Raw genomic sequence first — 22,517 nt, 5'->3', positions numbered from 1 at the left:
GGTGGGTTTTGATCTGTTGTTGTTTGCTTTTGGTTGGTTGACTCATCCCTTTGCTGTGTGCTGGTCAAAACATTGTTCTGCTCAGTCATGTGGAGACAGGAAAAATAAATACTGAGCCTGAGCTGGGGTAAAACTGTACAAATTGCCCTGACTTTGGGGAATTCCAGCAGGAAAGGAGGTGTTCACAGGCTATAGAAATGCATGAAATAATAGCTCAGTAAAGGTACTCCACTTGTGGGTACATTTGGCCGGGGCTTGGAGCAAGCTGCTCTAGTGGAAGGTGTCCCTGCCCGTGGCAGGGGATTGGAACTGGATGAGCCTTAAGGTCCCTTCCAACCCAAACCATTCTATGGTATGATTATTTCTCTGCAGCCGTTTGATAAACCTTTTTTCTGTTTGTGATAGTAGTTGTATATTTCATTAACCCATGTTAAACAAAATTGGCCTTTTTCATAACAAGGTGTGTTAGGATAATGCTGGTTTGACCCTGGAAGAATAGCAGTATAAAAACCGTCATCCAGAATACATCACTGGTCTGGTCCTACCTGCTGTTTCTGGCAACAACTGGATGGTTCAGAAGAGGTGCCAGGAGCGTTCAGGAATACCTTACCCGACCTGTCTGTGGATGTTCTTACTCCTGTGAATGTCTAATTTAAAAAGCAATGTTTGTATCTCTTGGGCTCAGCACCTTGCAGCCATTTCTGCAGGTTAATTTTCCTCTTTATAGCTCAGTTGGTTGAATTCCTTCACTCTGTTATAAATATGCTGCTCTTACGTCTTATGGATTGTCTCGTTTTTCTTGAAGCCTGAGCACTGGACATGGCCTTCATGTGTATGATTTTTAGCTCTTACACCTTTTTTCCTCAAGCTTAGGTCGTCATCTTGGGCATTTAAGATTTCCTATTTCTGAGGCCTTTTTGTACTGTACTTTGATTTTTATTGCTAGATGTGAGTGAAGAATTAATAGCCAGGAGCAGAGCATGGCAGAGACTTGCTTAGTATATTGTCAGAAATTCTGTATTATTTTCCTAATAGATTCTTCATGTTTAAGACTAGATATGTGCTTGATGGTTCTTTACTTTTCAACCTTTCATCTCCTGCCTTCTTGCTCCTTCACTTTGGTTTTTAAGGTTCCTGTGTACTTTCTGGTACTGTCAGCTGCCCTAAACAAAACTTGTCATGTACCTTTCCCTCCTGTTCCAGATCCTAAATACAAATACTACACAGGATTTGCAGTCACTCTGGTTGCAAAAGCCTTTTCCTTTGCTCCAAATGTGTAATTACTCATCTGACCTTTTTTTTTCAGTTGTGTATCAGTTCAGAGGTGAAGTTTCTGTTCCCTTCCCAAGACTAATGAATACAATAATTCTGTGTACAAGACTTTGCCCACTTGTCGTTGAATATCCTTTTGAGTTGTTCTGTTATTTTAATGACACAGTCCAGTGCATAAATGCTTGGCTTGTTAGTTCTTAGTGTGTCACAGTCACCAAGTGACGAGCATGTTACTTCCACTAATTATTACTTCGATTAATTCCTCTCTTCAGATTGACTGCAGTCACTGTGGGAGCTTCTGGAGCAGTGGCTGTTGGAAGGAACAGTGGTTGTGACAAAAGGAGATGTCACTCTGGAGCTATGTCAGACCTTAGGGCAGCTCCTTACTCATCTCCATAGGTCAGTAATGTTTAATGTATGAGTTTATTGAAGGACCAGCTTTCTTGATGTATGGTCTGTGACAGCACCATACCTTATACCTAGTCATCATCTTTATGCAGATGATTTACCTTCTGTCCTGTATCCTTGTTCTGTGTGGCTTTTTTGGTACCTTGGTAGTGGATCAGGCTGGGGCACAGCTTGGTTTTTAAGATTATTCCCACAGAATCATCCAGTTTTCTCTTGGATTTCTGTTATATTTGACTTTATTTTCTACCTTTGGTCCTTCCTGGCTCCAGTTTGGCCAGGTTCATACTTGCTCAGAGAAGAGTCAGACCCATGGACTGGTGGGTTGGAAGCTCTGGGGTGGGCGTGTGTCCTGCTCTCCTCCTGCTCTCCAGGGAATTCATTTGCAAGCTTAATTGAAGCATTGTTATTATTTCTTTACTGGTTGGTCAGAAAGCCTTTGAATTCCTTCCTTTCAGGCCTCCCTTCTAAGATTGCATGTGATGCTGCTACTTTCTAAACACTCCTTTCCTCAAGGGTAATTATCTATATTGTGAGCTTTAGTAGCTTATTTCTGAGTTATTTATGCTGAATCCAAAATAGCCGATTTGCTTACGTTTCCTATATGTATTGTTCTGGGGTGAAATTGCTTTGGGGTCAAGAAAAGGTTTCTTTAAGCTCAAGTCCCATTAGGATATCTGCCTAAATTTATTTTCTTATGGGCAGCTGGAGTTTCCCGGTATTTTCGCCTCTAGGTTCAGTTGACTCCCCCAGCTGGCTGCTCGCTAACCTCTTCCTGGCCAGTGGTTTGTAGCATTATTCCCACAGGGTCGTCCAGTTTTTTGGATTTGACTTTATTTTCTACCTTAGGTCTTTCCTGCTGGCTCCAGTTTTGCCAGGTTCATACTTGCTCAAATGAGCATCAGAGCAGTGTGATGTAGTAAAGGACAGGAATTGGCAACGACTGTGAACTTAATGAATTGCAAAAGAAGGGGGACAGCGGATTTAATTTTTTCCAGTTGCCTTCCTCATAGCTTTGCTAGCCTAAGGAATCACTAAATTTAGAGCTGACCTTCTTAATAAATGTACCAGAACTATCACAAGCAAAGTCATTCAGGAGATGTTAGTGTTGAGTATGTCAGGGTATGCTTAGCACTTCTTCAACGTCCATGATACTGGCCTTTGAGAAATGAATGCTGGCTGTTCTTTAACTATTCTGGGTGATCCCATGGGATGTTTTGTTTTAAATAGGAGAAATAAATACAGGATGCTTATTGGTACTAGAGCATCTTTCATCTACATTGGTAATGTGTTGTATTTGCGTTATTTAAGTGGTAGATGGGTGTTTCTTGGGTGAGTGACATTGCAAAAATTGCTGGTGATTTAAACTAGCATTTTGAGGAGTACTGGTAGTGTTTGGTTTATTTGTGTTTGCATATAACTGGCATATGTAACTTGTCAAAATAGAGTTTGTTCAGAGTATCTGTCTCTAGCACAGGAATGGGCTTACCCAGTTGTTACTTTTTCCACTACTTACAAAACTTGAAACATTATCAAAATAATAAAAAATACAAAAGATTCTTTCCATTCTGTTTCAAATGGAAAACACGGGATAATTGTTGCACTGTTGGCTTTACTGCTGGTGTGGATCATCCTAACATATACTCAACACCCAACCTGGAAACACATCCTAGGCTTGTCAATGGAGGTTTGGGAAGCTTAAGATTTCTGACCCTTTTTGCTAGTGACATTCCTGGAAAGTAAACATACATCCAAGCGGAACAGCTCAGCGGGATCAGAAAGTGTGCTGGGGTAAGTGATGCAGGGAGCTGATGATGGACAGTTTAGTGTCAGAATCTTGAGAGGAAATCAAAGAAAGCCACAGTCTACAAGTACATGTATAAGAGAAACACAAGCAGTGCTCTAACATGAAAGTGTCTTCTGGAGGCTATTCTGCAAAGAAGTAAAATACAAGAGAAAAAAAACCACAGAGAAGAAGAGGAAAAAAATCTACAAAGAGTTTTTTTCAGGATAGAATAATTCCTCAAAAATCTTTCTAAAAGAAATTGAGAAAGGAATCTGACTGGAATGATAGGCTTGCTCTTTGTCAGGTGAAGAAGAATGTATGTGCTGGGGAAGAAAAGCCTGTTTGAACATAGGGTCTCACACAGACAAAAAGCTGCCAGAATTCACTATAATATCCAGGTGCAGGTTCATCTTATCCGTATAATCTGTTCCTTCTAGAAAGACATAGCTGAGGGAATGTGGAAGATACCAGTGGGACAGTGTTTGGTGACTATTCTTTGCTGTGAGCTTCTGCTACAGGGGAGGATCTCTGTTCGTTTGCAGTAGGCAGTACTGTTGTTACATGTTGTACATGTAACATGTTGTTATATATGTGGGATTTTAGACCATGTGCAGTGCCTCTCTCATAAGACAAGTTATGGAAGTGTCCAGCACGGCTGTACGGTCTCGTCTGCTTCAGGCTTTGGCAGCAGAAGGGGCTCCTGGCTCGTAAATGGGGTGATCTTGGCTTTTCCCTTCCCCTGGGGATCAGCAGAAAGCAGAGGAGCATCTCATGCACATAAGCTTGAGGGTGAAAAGTGATGTAGATAAAAGCAATGACCCAGTGGGGCTTTCCATGGTCCACAGTTACCCTCCACAATCCAGTTTCCTCAGCCCATTCCAGGTGTCTTTGTTCTGCTTGCAGTTGGCACTGTTTCAGGATGGTTCCTTTTTTGATCAGTTTGGTGACAGCATTTTGGATTTCTTCTGAATATTAAACATTTTTCTAGCAGTCTCTTGTAGAATGCCATTCATCTGCACCTCCCCTTTCCATAATGACAGATAGTCCTAATGGATCCAGTGTGGAGAGCATGGGTACCAAAAGGAATGATTTTAGGATAATTAAGAGAAAGGCAAGTTCATTACTTTGCCAGCATTTTTCCATCTACTAAGTGGTAGGTTAGCAGGATCCTGAGGGAGATGTTCCCCAATGTCTCTTTCCCCTTTTGCAGGGCACAGGAAAAGCTGAATGCCGCTTGCTGCATCTCCAGGTTTTCCTTGTTTCATTTCTGGGATGTTTTTCCCCCCTTAATTACTACTTTAGGACAATTTCCAAATGGCAGAACTAGGAAGAGAGAACGTAACATGTTGTTAGCTTGGTGGGAGAGGCGTACCCAAGTACCCAAGCAGTTTGTGGTGTGTGGTTTCACATGAGTCAAGTGACTAAAATTGCTGTCCGTTTGGAGAGGCTTGGGGATGCCGATAGACTTTCCATTGTGATAGTCACCTAAATACAGCTATCTTCACACCATCTGTTGTGGTGTAATTGAGCATGGATAGAAAGCCGATTTTTAGCTGATCAAGGAAAATACCTTATTCTGTGAGCAGAGAGTAATTGATCTTCCATGTGTGCAATGCAACACACTTGAGAGTTGCTCCACTGTTGTTAGGACAAGAAGAAAGGGTCAACTGGGGTTCCAGAGCCTAGGTTAAAAGAGGGTTTAAGGAACATCCACAGCACTTGGTGCATTGCCAGGTCATCTTTTTTAATTGGAAAGCAGTAAATCCCATGTTGTAGTTTTGACAAGCTTGCTGGACGGAGAAACTGGGTGCAGTGACCAAGAACGTGCTTTCCCAGCAATCATGAAGAACCTGATGAACACATGTCCCTGCATTTGAGATGTGCGCGAGGATGGATAGAAGATGATCCTGAATCTGGCAGTATTGCACTGGATGAAGATCCCTTGAATTTCAGATAAGCCAAATGAGCTTCTTCTGTCTGTGCACACAGAATCCCACCCCAGTGGCCTGGCTGGCACCTGGCTGATGAACAGCAAATACAGTGAAAGGATGTATAGTAGGTGATCTCTGTCTGCCCTTTATCTTTCTGGATGAGGTAACTCCATGCATAGGATTCATCAGGATAAAACTTTGAAAGGCTGATTTATATGCAGATCACAACATAAGATGTATATGCAGATCACAAAATAAGGGTGGTAGTGTCATTCCTAAAGTCACATATATCAGCACTGTCTGGTGTGATGAGTTCATTCCATCCCCCATCCGTGGCAGTGTTCAAGGCCAGGTTGGACGGGGCTTGGAACAACCTGCTCTAGTGGAAGGTGTCCCTGCCCATGGCAGGGGGTTGGAACTGGAAAAGCTTTGAGGACCCTTCCGACACAAACCAGTCTGGGATTCTTCTGATGCTAGGCCTTCATCATCTGTTCCGATATTTCCCCACCAGCTGTACTTCTGCTTCCAGCACCAGGTTAGAGTCAAACCATCACACATCCCCATGGGATTGAGGCTGGGTGTTGCAACATCCCATTGTTGCCTGAAGAGAGAGAGAGTATTTTACTCACAGTCACATAATACCAGAGCACAGCCTCCTGTGCTGGGCAGTGCAGCCTTGAGCACGTGAGAATGTGCCTGTTACATGTTGTGCTGCAAGAACCTCTTTAGTGTCTCAAATATATGTCGAAGAAGCTTCCTCTCCTCAACAGGCAATATTATGCTATACTGAAAGTTCAGCTGAGGTTTCTTCTGCATGGTTTATAACCAGACAGCTCATATGTGCTGATATTTCTGGTTGTTATGCTAGAAAACTTTTATTTGAGTTTAGTTTGGCATTATTTCGCCTGAAAATGCATGGAATAGTGACTACTTCACATTTTGCATACAAGCAGAAACTTGCATTGTATAATTTTGCTTCCTTTTTTTACCTTGCAGGCTTTTATTCAGAGTTTGTCCGAAATGGGGAGTGATTTGTCTGCTCCTTCCAAAAAAATTGTGCTTTCAGGTCAAGCATTCAATGCTATAGAGATGTTTAAAAGTCGGTATTTTAAGCATTCTCGCCATTTCACTCTCACTTTAGACATAATTGCAAGTAAAAGGAAAAAATAAATGACAAGTCGTTCCTTTTTACCATATTTATGATGGTGGTGGAAATTTTTCAGCGTCAGCTGGAATCCATTCAGGAAATTTCTAATAGCGTGTTGAGGGGGTAGCTTAATCTCAGCTTCATACGCTCCCTGGATCAGACCCGGATGCAAGTAAGCGAAAATCCCTTTTCCCTGTTTCGACAGTTGCATGATGACACTCATTCCCCATCTATTTGATGCTCTTGCATTAGATCCTGCCAGAGGAAGTGACATTAAAATCTGGCAGTGGTTTTGCAGTACATGCAATGCAGATGCTCTTATAAAATATCTAAATATCAGCTTCCAAATGAAGTTGTGTTGAGGTGGGCTGTTGGGTTTCGGTGTTGGGGTTTTTTTGTTGCTTGCTTTACTTTTGCTCTGGCTTCGAGTAGGACCTGCAAAGGACCAGTTAGTTTCTCTGTTGAATAATCACTTTATATCTTTGCTGTTAGAGTGAGCAGCTCTGGTGATTGTAGGTGCTATAACTGGTCTCCTGATTGGTTTGTTTTTAAAGTGTCATGTATATTCTATCAGGGAAAAATACATGGTGTAGCCTCCATTTGATACTAAAGAGAAGTGTTTATAGGTTTTACTGTGCCAAGTGTTTTGTATAGCAGATGACATGAGTATTATGTCTCATATTCCAAATAATCTGTTATTTATAATTCAGGAACAGAGGGCAGCACTGCTGTCAGCCTCATTAGCCATTGTAGGAGGCCATGTAGTGCCTCTTGGTACCCAGGGAAATGGAGAGAGACGCAGGATGCATAAATTTGTTTGTTGTTCCCATGATGTTCTCACATGGTGTTTGTTTTAACTGTGGTTATAATATTCTTGTGTGTAGAAGCTGAAGGATGTTGAATATGTTGATTCCTTGAAACTTCATTTGTACGGACAAAGTGTGCTGCTTTTTAATGCTAATGCTCTACAAGTAAGCCTGTGTCGTCAGCTGGTGCCTGCAGACTTTTGAGCCATCTTCAGGAACTGCAAATGCTTTGATGCATCTCATGGTTAGTGTAACTGAATGCCTTCTAGTCATCAGGTTGGTCCGGATGTGAACTGGAGAACTAATAAGATGGATAGGTGGAAATCTCAGTGAGTAGGTTCACTTTGCCTTTGTAGGGAAGGGTTAGTACATTCTCTTCTTAGTACATTGGTTTATTACATGAAAACAGTTATATCTGACAGCTCTCCATGTTATAGATTTTAGTGTAGTGAGGAGAGATTTGTATTTCTCTAAGGTCTCCTGGCATAAGGCTTAAGCATGCATGTTAAATATGGCAACTGACCATTTAGAGCTTTGCTTGTTCTGCTCTGCAGGATCCCAGGGGATGTTAGTCACAGGGGTGGGTCTTACTTCAGCTGGAGATGACATGGCAGGGAGGCAGAAAACTCAGAAGAGAACAGGTCTTGTCCCGTCCTCATCTTCAGCTTCCTTATGTCAGTGGTTCAAGGTGTGTGTGTGTGTGTGTACATTTAATATAGCTGTAATTACAGGGAATGTAACATCTTATTGATTCATAGACTTTTGTGGATGTGTGCATGTGGTTTCTACTAACTGGTTGTTGTTCAGATGAAAGTAATTTGATAAAACATTTTGGCCTGTATTCAGTGTTATTTAAACTAGTAATGGTTGCTACTGACTAAATGTAGTTACTTCAGCCTGCATGGAAATAAGAGTTGATCCAGTCTGTGCTTCGGTCATAGAATTGTAGAATCCCAGACTGGTTTGGGTTGGAAGGGACCTTAAAGCTCGTCTAGTTCCAACCCCCTGACACGGGCAGGGACACCTTCCAGTAGTCGTTCCCTGGCTTACTTTGAATCCTCCGCCACCTTGTTGGTTGTGAGTGGAATCAGTGTAGGTACCAGCAGTTGTGTTTATGCAATGCAACATTCTCTTTTTGTATGAGTGACAACCAGGAAAAAATGTGGAATTTATTTAATCTAATTTTAGCAGCCTGCAAGGTGGCTTGTAGGTAGACTGCAGAGACAAGAGCTCACGCAGGGGATGCCGATTCCTGGTGCAGTACCTGTCTCTTGGCCACAACCAGGATCCAGCTGCCTGATGTTAGCTAAGGTGAGATGATCCATCCATCCATACACTGGGGACAGTTGTGTTTAATGGTATAGCTGAACCAATCAAAAAAAAACCTACAGTAGAGACTGCATTGGTGAAAGAATGTGAAATGCATCAGTGCAACTTGACTGTAATTTAGAAAACCAGCTGCCTGCTGGTATGTGATTGAATTTTCAGTGCAGTTTACATGCAGGGCTTTGGGTGTTTTTAATCTTAACTCATCTGTATTTTTAATACATTTAAAATAATGCAATAACCACGTTGCATGCCACTTCTCCTAACTTCACTTCCATTTCCCCAGAGCATCCAGGTGTCATTATTGCAGGCAGAGCATCTTGGCTGCTGGCACTGTCGGGCTTTGGCAGGCAGCACGTGTTGTCTGGGTAAAGAGAAGACTGAGGGAATTTAATATCGGAGCATCCATAAAAAATGGGAGCACTTTATTAAGCAAAGGCTGCATAAAGCTTTCTTATGGGTGGAATTTACATTAATGCATTTTATTGTTCCATCTAAGCAGATAAAATGATAACCGTAGTGTCATGCTCACGTCTGTGACTATCCCGTTAAATAGGTTTTAATACTTAATGGTTTTATTCTCATTCATTTCAAAGCAGCAATTATTTTTAAGAATAAAGATAATTAAATTTGTCTCAGTGTTCTCAGGATTAAAGGCAGGGCGGGGGGGAAAGCTGTATTTTAAGGTGTATAGGGATGCGGATAAGGAGTTCTCTGTTTTGCCATTCCAAGCCTGGCAGTGCAATAGCCAGTCCTGTACCACTTCTGCGTGTATGGTTAGGGAGCCTTGGAAGAGTTCTAGCAGCCATAAGAAGTGCTGCCTGTTGATGACATTTCAGAGGCATGCTCCAAGATGATGCCAAGAGCAAGTCTGGTGGCTGGTTTGGCATCGGGGTAGGTGGGGGGAGCTGTAATCCATCTCAGCTGCATGCACTGGGGGTTTCCTGCTCTCCCTGGCTCCCACTCGCATGCTCGCTCCCGAGGACATGTGACTTTGGGCCATATTAGCAGGTTTATCCAAGCCTAGCCCCTCTGACTAACAGATGTAGGGAAAAGGGCATTCTGGGATTGCAGCAGTTGCTTTTGAACAACAATGTCCTTTTTGTAAGAATCTGATGCTTCTTAAAAGATGGAACATGACATCATTACTGTCGATCCAAGAAGCATTCCTTCAATAATACTGAGTGTGCTCTGGTTATCAGCTCCCTTCCCCCAGCTCCTCTCTCGCGCTTTTCTGACTGATGCTTTTTGTCTATTGTTTCGTCGGGGGCTGTAAATGTGAAACAGTTGTCTTTCAGTCTTATGTGCTTGTTAGAGCTGGAATCAAGTGGAATATTGTTGGCTTGTTTGAAAGAAAAAATAACAAAACCCACCACTTTTCTTTCCAGTCTTCATAAATGTAGCGTGCGCTTCAGGTACAGGCTGAATTGGAGCTAATTATTTCCCTTCCCACACGGTATTAGTTACTGCGTTATGCAATGGAAGGTGGAGATGTCCCAGTCCCGTTCCTGTATATCTCACTCGGCTTCATTGGCAGCTGGGAATGTCCTGTGCTGATGTCGCTTGCTCCGAAGGCTCCTATAAATGATCCTGCATCGATGTGCAGCGTGCCTCTGCGTGCTCACCAGTGCAGTATAGCAGAGTTGTGGACAGCTGCATATTTTCTCTGTGTGTATATATGTATTGGCCTACCACTGGGATTTTAAAGGAATCAGGAGAACTGGAGGCTCTTGCAGGCTTTACAACTAGGTATGTCTTGGCTGTCTCTCACCCCATCGTGCTCTCTTCGTAGTTATTTGAACTAACAAGGAGCAGGCAGTCTTTGGCACTTTCACATGCTGCAACTGTCTAGAGAAGAGTACCACAGAACATAAACATGCAGGAGTATGTCTTTTTCCATGCTTGGAGGAATTGCTCCACAGGGAGGGGAAAAACAAATGATTCATTGATGGTCTAGAGGGTTGGAGAAAGGTGGAGTTTGTAGAGTCCAGGAAAGGAGGATAAATGGCCAGGGATAAGGCCTTCTGATGCCTCAGTTAAACTCGGATTTGTTGTTATTTGTTTTCTGCTTTTTAGAAAGATGAATTTGAGCAGTGAAATGTGAATTTAAAAAAGCACCAGTCTTGGCCAGACAGGGATTTTTGGGAAGAAGTGGGCTGTGTGATCAGCTGTTTGCCAGTCACACAGAATGCTTCTATTGGTATTTACAGGGAATTGAGAGGAAATCCCGAGACACAGGCCCTTCCTTTTTAGCTGTGTGTGGGGAGAAAGGTGCGTTTTACTTGTAATGCTCGTTTAGCTTCACCTGTTGTGATGATACAGTATGAATTCAGCACCACTCGACGGTATACTTTTACTCTGGATAGATTCCAAGGCACACTGAATAAATGAAGGCAAACTCATGGTACAAACAGGATTTCATACATTCCAAATAGTGTCTGAAGTTGCAACTTCCTCTGAATAAACTGTTTGCTGGTGGACTGGGGACCACTGTATCATCTACTGTCATGATCAAAATGGATGTCTACTGCTTCAGCAGAGTAGAAGGACGTATCATGTGTAGAATGGGGTGTCTCCTGTTCTGGATGCTGTTCCTCTAAAGAAGAGGGTTGCAAACCAGGCTCTGAAGAGCAGGCACTTTACAATAGAGATGATGAATTTAGATAAGAGAAAAAAACCCAGAAGGACCATGACTAAGTTGTGGAAGGAGAAGCTTTAGAGAGGTCTCTGTGTATGTGCTGAAATCAATATAAACTGATCACTGGCTGCTTCATAACTGGAGTGCAATTGTAGAAGTAAAAACATAAATACAGATCAGTAAAGGGCAGTGGTGGTTCATACACTTCATACTGGTACCATACATCTTGTCTTGCAAAGACCATCATAGATAAGAGATATATATAGATAGAAATGTGCAATTGTGTCATCCTCTTAAGACATAGTGGGTGTAACTCTTCAGAGGGAGGGTGTCAAGGTAATATGGGCTCACTGGTGACAAACTGGTTCTTGCTGTAGGTCAGAATGATTCTGGTGACTGCTGTGCAGGGGACTGAGCAGATGCTGGAGCAAGGAATGCGTCTCACTTTGTGTTTTGACTTTGGTTTGTGTTCTGTAGTAATGCTTGACTGGTGTCACGGTGGGACTGTGACATTATCCCAGCAGATAGGTTGTGTTGTTTCACACAACAGGGATGCATGCTCTGGAAGAAGTGGAAAGTGCTCTTTGAGAAGAGGATAATCAGTGAAGGACTGCAATCTTTTTCTTACAGTAATCCATGCTGAAGAGGCTCCATTCATACAGATGAACCAAGGGTTGAGGCAGCACTTTAAACCCAGATAGTCGGTCGGCTAACTGCCCAGCAGGATGCCATCAACCAGCCGAGCGGGCAGCCTGAAGGACCCAGAAATTGCAGAGCTCTTCTTTAAAGAAGATCCAGAAAAGCTCTTCACAGATCTCCGAGAGATTGGCCATGGAAGCTTCGGAGCAGTTTATTTTGTAAGTAGCTTTGTGACTTGTGAATTTTGGCTGTATGTCTTTTTATCTTTGAGCCATGGATGCAGGCTTATTTTGAGTGTATTGAGGAAGAGAAACTACTGTGAATCTTTTATATGTGTGGTGGTGTGTGTCTGTACAGTCTCAGTCCATTCACAAACTTGCAGTAACTGTAAGGTGTTTGCATATGCAGTGAAAAGGAAAACTGGAAACATAGCCCAGTGCATTTGGGTGCATCATTATGTTGCAAGCAGGGATTTATCTGCTAATTCAAATATTACTTCTCCTCCATCAATTCTGACTGGCAATGCCATTCTCTTGGTCTGATCATCGCCTTAAGTTCTCTCTCCCTTTGTGTATACCCTCAGGCTCCCTTAAAGCCATTCTTTGTGTTTGACACCTAAGTATTGGTTCTGTCACATCCTTCCCTACTTCAGGCAAGAATCCCAGTATTCATCTGCATGAGACTTTTGACGTGGTCATCTGGACAGCCGAGTTTTTCCCAGCTGATACAGTTCAACTGGAGGTGGGATGCCTCATGGTAGCCTCATTTGCGGGTTGCTGTACGTTAACCAAAGTGCATCCTCTGAGGCCTTCCTTTAAAAGCCCCCATTTTCCTCAGAAAACCTTTTCACATTTATAATTATAGGAGGTGTGGCCAAACCTGCCAGTTTTCCTTCAGAAAGCCATTTGTGTCAGTATTTTATGAGATGCCTATTCATTGTTAATAATTGCAGCAGACCATGTTGGGAACCTTCCAGCACAAATTTAATGCAGCACAGATGAACTAATTAGGAAAAGCTTCTTAATTTTGTTCCCTGCTTAAAACTATGAGCTGCCACTGTCTGGGAACAGGTCTGGGGGAGGAAGTGTTTCCTAAGGAAACAGTACTCACCTCGTGGCCTTTACTTCATCTCATTCACTCACTTTGGTTAAAGACTGGATATAAAAAGGACATCACACTACTCCAACCCATTTGGGGGCTTTATTTTTGTCAAGTGAGAGTTGTAGCCTAGAAGTTTTGTGTTATGGTACCTTTTTACTGCTAGCAGGCCTGAGATCTTGAATCTGAAACTGTTTTGTATAGTGTACTGCATAGCGCAAACAGAAGCCTAAAAGATGAGAAGGACAAAGTGGAGGGAGAAATCTGTAACACTAGGGAAAAAAACCTGCTCTTAAGTTACGTTAGCAGGATTTTGATTCTGCTAATGCAAACAATGAAACTTTCTCTAATCAATGTAATTAGTGCTGGATTATAGTTAATAACTGCTTAAAAGAATATTACCAAAGCCAATGACACACTCCACCTTTTCTTTGCTCATGCTTTAATTCTCTCATTGGTGAAGTTACTCTGGTTGCCAGATGTTGATCCTTTGCGTGGAGCTTTTGGAGGAAAGCGGGATGTATGTGCGTAAATACCTGCCATGAAACAGGTCTTCTTCATTGGGATCTTTTAAATCTTGGAACGTCTCCATGGCTTTTGTATAGGACCTGTCTTTTTTCACTTATTCCGGATCGCAAAGACACTAAAAACCCAAACGAAACTCCATAATTTTAACGTTGATGGGGTGTCAGGTGGGATGGTTCTCTTTCTCCCAGCTTGGCATCAGTGTTAACCAAACTCAATCAGGAGTTGCTTGCTTGGGCCCTCTAATACATAGCAATCCCCCTCACCAGCCTGCTTTCATTGCCTGTAGCCTGGACCAAAAATGTTGATGAGAAATAGATGCAGGAATGATTAAAAAGTATAAACCCCATATATTCCTGAGCACTTTCCCTACCTTTTTAAATGCAGTTTACTCTTTCCATGTTTGTTGTACCTACTTTCCTGTCCTTTTATCCCTGATCCCAAGAAGGGGTTATGTGTTACTTTACATGATAACTGACTAAAAGTGTTCACTCCTGTCTCTTTGTTTCTGTTACATCCTGCAGTAGCAGAAAGTTTCTGTTTTTCCTTTAATAATTGACATGGATTTTGCTGGTTCACCTCACGGTTTTAGTTTCTTAGAAACTGCAAGTCTGGCACCTCTGAATCATTTTGGTATTATCCTTACCCTAGTCTGCAGTGTAATAATAGCTTTCACTTGACACAGGAAACCTACTACACTGGAACACTGCAGATGGAGCAGAAGAATAACCCACTCCCTTTTGTTAGAGCTGTGCTCCTTCTAGTCTGCTGTAGTATTTGGCTTGCCTGGTTTGTTGCAGTTCTTCACTGACTGGAATGTTTCAGAGATGGTCTCTAATTAGGAAAGATCTGGGAGTCAGAACTTTATTCTTCCTTTTTTTTGGGTCTCAAGGCCCACATAGTGTCATCGAGACAACTTTACCAAAGTTGTTTAGTGTCATCGAGACAGGAGGAAAGATCCTCTCAAACAGGAAACTAAAAATAGGGTTGGTTCAAGCTTACTACAACTGGTTGAAATAAAGACTGTCAGGGAATTCTGGGAATCTATAATGGACAGCAGAACTAAAACATTATGGAAGGACCTTTTTACAAAAGGCGGAGTCCTGGTACTTCATTAATCCATGTCCTGATAGGTTGTGCTTTATAGTGCAAATATATCCAAAATCAGCATTTTCATCAGTCATCCGTGAATGCTGTGGTGCACATTATTCTGATTTATATGGTCTGGCTTCATACCCAAGTTGATTATTCTTATCAGAGAGACTTGGGGGTGTTTTCCTCCATCACCCTCCCATGCTGCTGAAATCCTTAGGAGAGGCTGGGGTCTGGTCTGGAGCCATCCTCCCCAAAAGGTGAAGCAGGCCTGGCTCTTCTGCCAGAAGCAATTGAGCAATTGCCTTGGTGCTGTGTCCCCATCCTTCCTTTAAGACATAACAGCTGATTTGTGGGAACACTGGAGAGAAGGGTACTGGTGTGCAGAGCAGGTATCTACTGTGCACCTTGGTTTGTTTGGAATGGAACAAGGGGGTTGGGCATTGCTTCTATTTTGTCTGAATATGGACCTGAGCAGGGAGAGAAGTTGATTGGGGAAAATCAGTTCTATTTGAGTCAGAGCTGCTTTTATAAGCTATGATTTTTAGTTTAGAAGTGAAAGTATGTGGCTGCTGCAGAAACCTGCTGCATGCTGAGCACGGAGAAATGTCATACTTTGTCTCATGAACATGAGGGTTATCTTCGACTTCTAACAGATGCAGCAGGCACACCCCGTGGAAGATAGTTTAACTCTCTGCAAAAGTTAGCTAATGGATAAAGATTGGGGTTTTTTATGGGTATGTTTGGTTTACTTCTCATTGGGAATCTCAGTCTGAAGAAACTGATGCGTTGTGTTGTCCCGTTACAGGCACGTGATGTGCGCACCAATGAAGTGGTGGCCATCAAGAAAATGTCATATAGTGGGAAGCAGTCCAATGAGGTATGTAGAACATATTGCATGTTAAATCTTGACCATTGCAAATGCCTATTATATAGGATTATTTTAACTGTCTTGGGTTACAGCAGGAGAAATCTTTCCTTTAACTGTACAGGTGAATGAGGGTACAGTGAAAAATCAGTTTACTGTTCACAGTATATTTCTGCTTAATCTGCTGCTGGAAAAGATGGGTAGGATTCTTTTCTTACAGACAGAAAGGGCTCTTTTATGGGACCACATATATGTGTACAAAGCAAAAAAGAAAATTAAAAATGGTAGGTTTGTCTATTACCATGTCTATTTGCCTTTAGATGTTCCATTTGAAATGCCTTTCAAAGTAACCGCATTGCTCATTGGACAAAGGAATAATAGCAGCGGATGCAGCGGTGAAAAATTACGAGGGAATTTTGCATGTGCGAAGTAGTAAGGCAGAATGCATCCTTCCCTGGAATGACTGTGCTGATGAGGAGCTAAAACAAAAGCAAACCAGCAATGAATGAATGAGTGTGAAAATCTGAGCAGCAGCATAATTACGGAAGAGCTGCCAGAGCCGGGGATTAAGGCAGTCTTTGCAGAGGTCTGCAGAAGTAGGCCTCTGAGATTTAAGCATTAAGTGTTTTCATGGCCACCCAGTTGTGTGTTTTTTTTCCCTACGACGCTTTACAGAGATAATTGATTTTATACTTGGAATGTTTAAGTGCTAATACAGATTCTTGAAAAACCCAACATGACGTGAGCAGCCCATTTGGTGTTATTTCTGGTAAACGACATCTACCAAATCATGGTGTGATTTTTCTCCTCCAGAAGTATTTATTGCAAGACTCTTGTTCAGGGCATTCATGGTTCCCTCCCTCCATTCTCTCTATTCTAGTCTTAGAAGCAGTCTTGCTCGGATGAGTTTGACTAACAACTCGTTGTTTTCTGTGCCTGTCTTTTGTGTATTGATCATCTGCGCTACAAGGAGCTGAGCTATTCCTTCCTTTGTGTGCGTGTGTGTGTATCTGTGTAGGAGGTAGAGGTGGCAGTGTCTCTCCAGCAGTCCTAAATTCTAGCTTCCCAGTTAAATTTGCTGTGCGTGCTTCTATTTTGTCACTGCGGTGACTTGTTTAACTGTGTACTGGTGAAAGAATAATTTGTACTTACTACTTGTCCCACTGTTTTAATTACCGTGAGCTATAAATACTCTATTCACATGAATGAAACAAACTGTGCGTGCTTCAGAAATAGCTTTTGTTTGTCTTCAATGCGTATGTTTCTTTATTTTGAAGAAAGTAACAAGACCAGGAATGAAATGCTGCCTATTTTACATCCATATTTATTTGTTTTGTTCAGAAGTTTGCTAGAGTTATGAACTAGCCTATGTAAAGAAATTGATTAAGGGCATTCTGGTATCGTTTATAAGATTTTATCATTGCTGGAAACAATTATTCTCTAAGGATATATTTTATAGTAAAAATAAGTTGGAAAACCTTTGAAATAAATGGTACTGTGTACTTTGAAATATGTGGTACTGTGATGTTAAGTACGCATCTTCATGTGATGCTGGAGGGGTTTTTTAATGCAGGAAATCATGAACACATCTTGATTAATATATCACTTCTCTCTTCCCAATAGAGAAGGTTAGCATGATGCATTCTTGGTTTGACTTTTGTTGCTTAGTACCTCAAAGCCTCTTGGTCAAAAAGTAAAAGGCAGCTAAGTTGTTCTTGTACTGGAACTGGGGTGTCAGTGAGAGCGTTCACATTAGAATAGCTGCACTAATGCGCTTTTAGTGAAGTTCCTGGTGCTGAGCAGTGCTTAGTCAATTGGCTGCCTCAGTTGTGGCCACCATGTTCCCTGGTTTCATTGTTTCTCTAACCCTAAAATGTTTTTTGAGGAGGATTTGGGTTTTGCATGTGGTTTCTAAGGCATTTGGGTGTATGGGACCTTTGTGCATCTGTGAGTCCTAGGCACGTACGAGGAAGTGTGTGCTGAGAGATTAACAGGACCTGGAAAAGAGCTTTTGAACCTTTTGGAGTTGGTGGATGCGCGGTGAATGGGAGCACTTGATGGTTTCCTCCAAGGAGAGCGCAACAGTGGTGTCTAGGCACACATCGGAATATGACTTTTTGGCCTCTTCTGTACTTCAAAGTTGCACTGGCAGAGCTCTCCTTTTATAATCCCGGATTTTGTTTTATCTGTTTGCTCTTTCTCTCCTGCAGAACCATTCCCTTATCTTCTAGGTAACTCATTTTAAATCGGTCCTTTGACAAGACTAAACTAGTAATGGAGGAACATTATCAACAGAGTCAGATATTGGGTGACTGATAAATGGAGCCTCAGCCAGTGTAATATAGTTACTAGTAAGGACAGGTCTTTCTGTCTACAAGAGTTAAGGGAGAGACAGCTGATCCTGCTGAAGGCCACTTATCATCCACATCTCTTTCAGGCTGGGATGTATGTTTGATTTGACAACAGAAATGGTATCCCTTAAAAAATGAACACTTCTTTTTTGAGGACTTGCTCTGATATTAAGTCTTTGCCAGTGTAGCCTATATATACATATAAATATAAAGTATTACACTGATGAGAGCTCCTTACATACAGTCTAATCAATCAACAGCTTATTTTGTACATGTGTTGAGGAGTTAAGCAGTGAACATCATGGTGCTGATGTAAATCTATTTTGATTTGGAACCTCAAGATGATTTTGTTTCTTAAGATAATTAAAATGATATAATGACTTAACAACAACCTGAAAAAAAAAAGGTAACAGTTGATCAAGTCTTTCTATTCCTTTTATTTTCTTACAGAAATGGCAAGATATTATTAAGGAAGTCAAGTTCCTCCAAAAAATAAAACACCCAAACAGTATAGAATACAAAGGCTGCTATTTGCGGGAGCATACAGCATGGGTAAGCATCTGCTGCACTCTTGTCTTGGTTAAGGGCAGTTTGAAATACCTCCAGCTGGCTTTCAAGAGGCACCTGAACACTTGCATTGCACGGACTCAGCTGAGGGTGGCCCAGGACCTCACAGTTGCTCAGCGAAACTGAGTGTAGTTTTTGGAAACAAGATTTAGGGAAATTTTCCCTTTCAGTTGCAGAGTAAGGGGGTTGTTTTTCTTGTGTATTTAGTTTGATGGACTGAGTATTTTAAATGAGTAATAATAGCATAATAATATAAATAAGTATATTTTGAGTTATTGGTATTTCTGTTTCACTGAATTCTACTGTTGGATAGTGTTTACTCATCATTTCCTTGTGTGTGCTCAGTGACAAAAGCAACCAGCTGGTTTTATCTCTGGCTATTATCTCCTAATTCGCTACATACATTTGATTTAAACAAACAAAACCCACTCTTAACACCCCAACTAAATTTGGGTTATTTGAGATTGTGTGCATAAAAATGCCTATGGGAGGAATAGATGTGATTGGCTATGCAGAGTAAGCGTTTTGTCAGGTAAAAAGTGTAATGTACACCTCTCATAGATGAAGTTTTTGTAGTATGGTATACTAAAGAATTGATGTTGTTGAACTAATAGTTGAAATTATAAGTACTGATCTTGTGTTAGCTTCAATAAATCCGTAGGACAAAGTTTTAGTTTCTTTTTGTGCAATCTGACTGGGACAAAATCTTAAGTAAATCCCTAAATAGCCCTTTAATACTCTGATAAGCCTGTTAAGTGCAATTTAACATTGCTGTTAAGTATGTGCATATAAAATAAGATCTGTTATACAATACATAACTGGTTCTGAACATGCTTTTGTGCCTTCCTCGACAAGTTTTGTGGGCTGGTATCTTACACAGGAAGGCTGTGCTAATTCCAGTTAGAGTTGTCCTCACAGGAGAGGTCAGTGTGACGGTTCTAGGATGGGGCTTATGTTGCAAGCAATATTTGGTTCGTTATGGCAGTCTGCACTGAATGTACCAGGGAATGTTTCTAGATTTCTCCACAGGAACCTAGAAAACATATATTTACTATCAGAGACTTTCTAACAACTCCTTTGATTTCTTCCCATACAGCTTGTTATGGAATATTGTTTAGGATCAGCATCAGACTTACTAGAAGGTATGTTTATGCACATTTACTTGATTGAAAGTCAGGGGTAGGGTGCTGAAATAGGAGGTTACAGCATCAGAGTTGTCCTTGAGTGGATAGTTTTATTTGTGGGCAGGGTGGACAGGTTCAGTTTCTCAGGTTCTTGCCTGGCTGTAATGGTTTCTGTGTCAAGCACCAGCTTTCCTAGGGGCCTGGTTTCCCCTTGGTTTGTATTATTTTAAAGTTGTCACTCAGCTTTTTATTTTCCTCTTGAGTTTTAGGTTCTCCTGTCATGACAGTTCAAGAGTTATTTCTGCAAACCCTCTCTGTTGATCCTAATGCTTACTAACAACTGTAGGCCTGTTGACTAAAATAGCACTGCAGCAGTAGTAGGGTTTTGCTTGATGAGGTCTGTTGTTAAATGGTCATTTTCCTATCAGGCTTCTTGAAGTGAACTTTCTTTGAAGATGTATGTGTGGCCAGTAAGTTGTTCATCTCCTTTCCTTGCCAGAATCATTTCAGGACAAAAGGCTGAGCTGCCAGAGTCATCTGTGTTGCTACAGCTTATTCATGTGTGTATTGTAAAGTTCTAGGATTTGGGATTTAGCTTCATTAATGGAAAACTGAATATTGAGTTTGGGAGGATGGTCGCAGAACTGACAGGAAAACAGTTGACAGTTGCAAAGTAGTCTCTTTTATAGTAAATAGATGCTGGTTTACAGTTAGAAGATTACATCTGATAATAGAATGTACACTGTGAACTAATTTTTACATTTGCTTCTCAAGCTGAACATAGTCAAAATGACTTTTCAGTATTTCCTCTCTGTTTATGTTGTTAACAGTACTCACTTGCATGCTGCAAACTGCATTGTTTTCTTTAATATTGAATTTTAAATAAATTCTTTCCTTAAGTTCATAAAAAGCCATTGCAAGAAGTGGAAATAGCAGCAATTACCCATGGTGCTCTCCAGGGATTAGCATACTTGCATTCTCACAATATGATCCATAGGTAAGTGGTTATACTTTTGCTGTCTCACACACTTAACAGGTAATTTATTTTCTTGATTGTATTCCCTTTCATCCCAAATTCAATATTTGCAAGCAAGAGATTTTCTTTTTGCTCTGCCCATCTGCTCCCCAACTAGTGATTTATAGTAGACAAATACTAGCAAGCTACATATCTCCATATGCACTATCTCTTACAGCTGGTGTTCATAATTTGTGCAGAATTGCTTTTAATCTACTAAGCTTTTCAGTTCTTGATACGATGCTGATTGTTCCCTGAAGCTGTGAATAGCAAGGCAGGCTCAGTTCACCTAACTAGCTTGTGGCAACTGCAAAGCAGAGATTGCTGGGGTGGGGGGAGCACTTGTACCTCAAAAATCAGTTTTATATTAACACACCTGTTGAGAAGCACACAGTAAGTATGGGATGCAAATGTTTTTTGTGTCTAAAGGGCCTGCTGCATTTTAATAGGATGGAGGATTTAAATAGTTACATTATTAGGCTTTCTGAAAAGCTTTGATAAAGGACATGGTTATTTCAGGGGGTTTTGTTGAGCTGTAAATGAAGCTTATCCAGATGTGGCATTAACCTTCAGGTTCAAGATCCTGTATTTGGAGAAAATCTGGTGTGTTTTGTAGTCTGTCTTATAGAAGATTTTATATTTTTTGGAGAGGAATAATCCTGACACTTGTATTCTATAATCAGAGATATCAAGGCAGGAAACATCCTGCTGACAGAGCCAGGACAGGTGAAACTTGCTGACTTTGGGTCTGCTTCCATAGCATCTCCTGCCAACTCATTTGTGGGGACGCCATATTGGTAAGTCAAAGAGTTTCACATATTTCCGGCTATGTGAAGTGAAAAGATCATATATTGGGTATTTAATACACTTGGGATTTATTTGAGCTAGCTTTGTAGTCTTCCAGTTACATAGTGATAAAAGGGACTTTGCCAGAGATTAAAGAGTAGATAGACTCTGACCTCAAGAAGTTGTGAATTCTTGCATTTAAAGTTCACAAACAGTAATAAAACTATTTGTTAGGCTGACTTTAAGCGGTGGAGGTGGGATTGACTCGTCTCTAACGTATTCTAATCACTCCCCCCCAGTGGTTTTAACAATTCATAGGTCCTCACCGCACCTGATTGTTAAAATAACTGAAGTGTTTCTTCTTCCATAGGAAAGGCCAGGTTCATTGACCAAAACCCTTTGCAGATCCCTTGTATGCTTTTGATCTCTTACACCTAATCTGTGGTGTTTACACAACTGCATGCTCTAATTATTTCACCAGAGTTGGCCAGCCAGCTAAATTGTTGTGGGAGGGCAAAAAGCTGGTGATGCTCAAGAATGGAGAACTGAGCAAAGCACAGGAGAACAGCACACAGCCTCCCCACAGGCTTGTACTAGTGTGGGTGCCTGGTCTGTGTTTGCAGTATTCCATATCCATGCCTGATACCATGGGGAATGATTTGCTTACGGTAGCTGAGATCAGTGAAACAGCCTGTTTCATTGGAATACTGATGCTGATATGTGTGCCATTGCCTGGAATTTTATGATCATCAATTTCCTTCTCTTAGGATGGCCCCAGAAGTGATTTTAGCCATGGATGAAGGGCAGTATGATGGCAAAGTAGATGTTTGGTCTCTTGGAATTACCTGTATTGAGTTAGGTAAGTTATTTTATTTGAACAAAATATAAAATGTAGTTATTTGATACCTAGAACTTATTCAGTTGAATCACAGTGCAGAAGATCTCTGCTTCTGTCCTTGTCCTGGTTTCTCTGGGACTTAAGTTTTAGAGGAAAGGGCTAAATGTGATCTCTGGAATTCAAGTCTCCAATTTGATGCTTATTGAACTGGTGTTTTCATTACCTGAAGAAAGAGTTATGTAGACAAAGAAAATAACCAAACAGTATCACTAAAGATGTTCACAGTCTGAGAGAGAGGCAGTT

General features: G+C 41.3%; 1 protein-coding gene across 1 annotated transcript in view; it reads left to right on the top strand.

The window, feature by feature from the left end:
- The window catches only part of TAOK1 (TAO kinase 1), a 65,570-nt gene that overhangs the window by 18,548 nt on the left and 24,505 nt on the right, over positions 1-22,517 (top strand). Inside the window, exons 2-8 of the mRNA XM_065694520.1 lie at positions 11,942-12,168; positions 15,474-15,545; positions 18,335-18,436; positions 19,548-19,593; positions 20,476-20,572; positions 21,274-21,387; positions 22,144-22,235. Of these exons, the coding sequence (XP_065550592.1) occupies positions 12,037-12,168; positions 15,474-15,545; positions 18,335-18,436; positions 19,548-19,593; positions 20,476-20,572; positions 21,274-21,387; positions 22,144-22,235 (655 nt within the window). The 5' untranslated portion in view covers positions 11,942-12,036. The remainder of the gene's footprint in view (positions 1-11,941; positions 12,169-15,473; positions 15,546-18,334; positions 18,437-19,547; positions 19,594-20,475; positions 20,573-21,273; positions 21,388-22,143; positions 22,236-22,517) is intronic.

This window comes from Lathamus discolor, chromosome 14 (genome assembly GCF_037157495.1).
Source record: "Lathamus discolor isolate bLatDis1 chromosome 14, bLatDis1.hap1, whole genome shotgun sequence".
NCBI lineage: Eukaryota > Metazoa > Chordata > Aves > Psittaciformes > Psittacidae > Lathamus > Lathamus discolor.
Note: the sequence above shows the minus strand (reverse complement) of the source record. Positions and strands in the feature narration are given on the sequence as shown.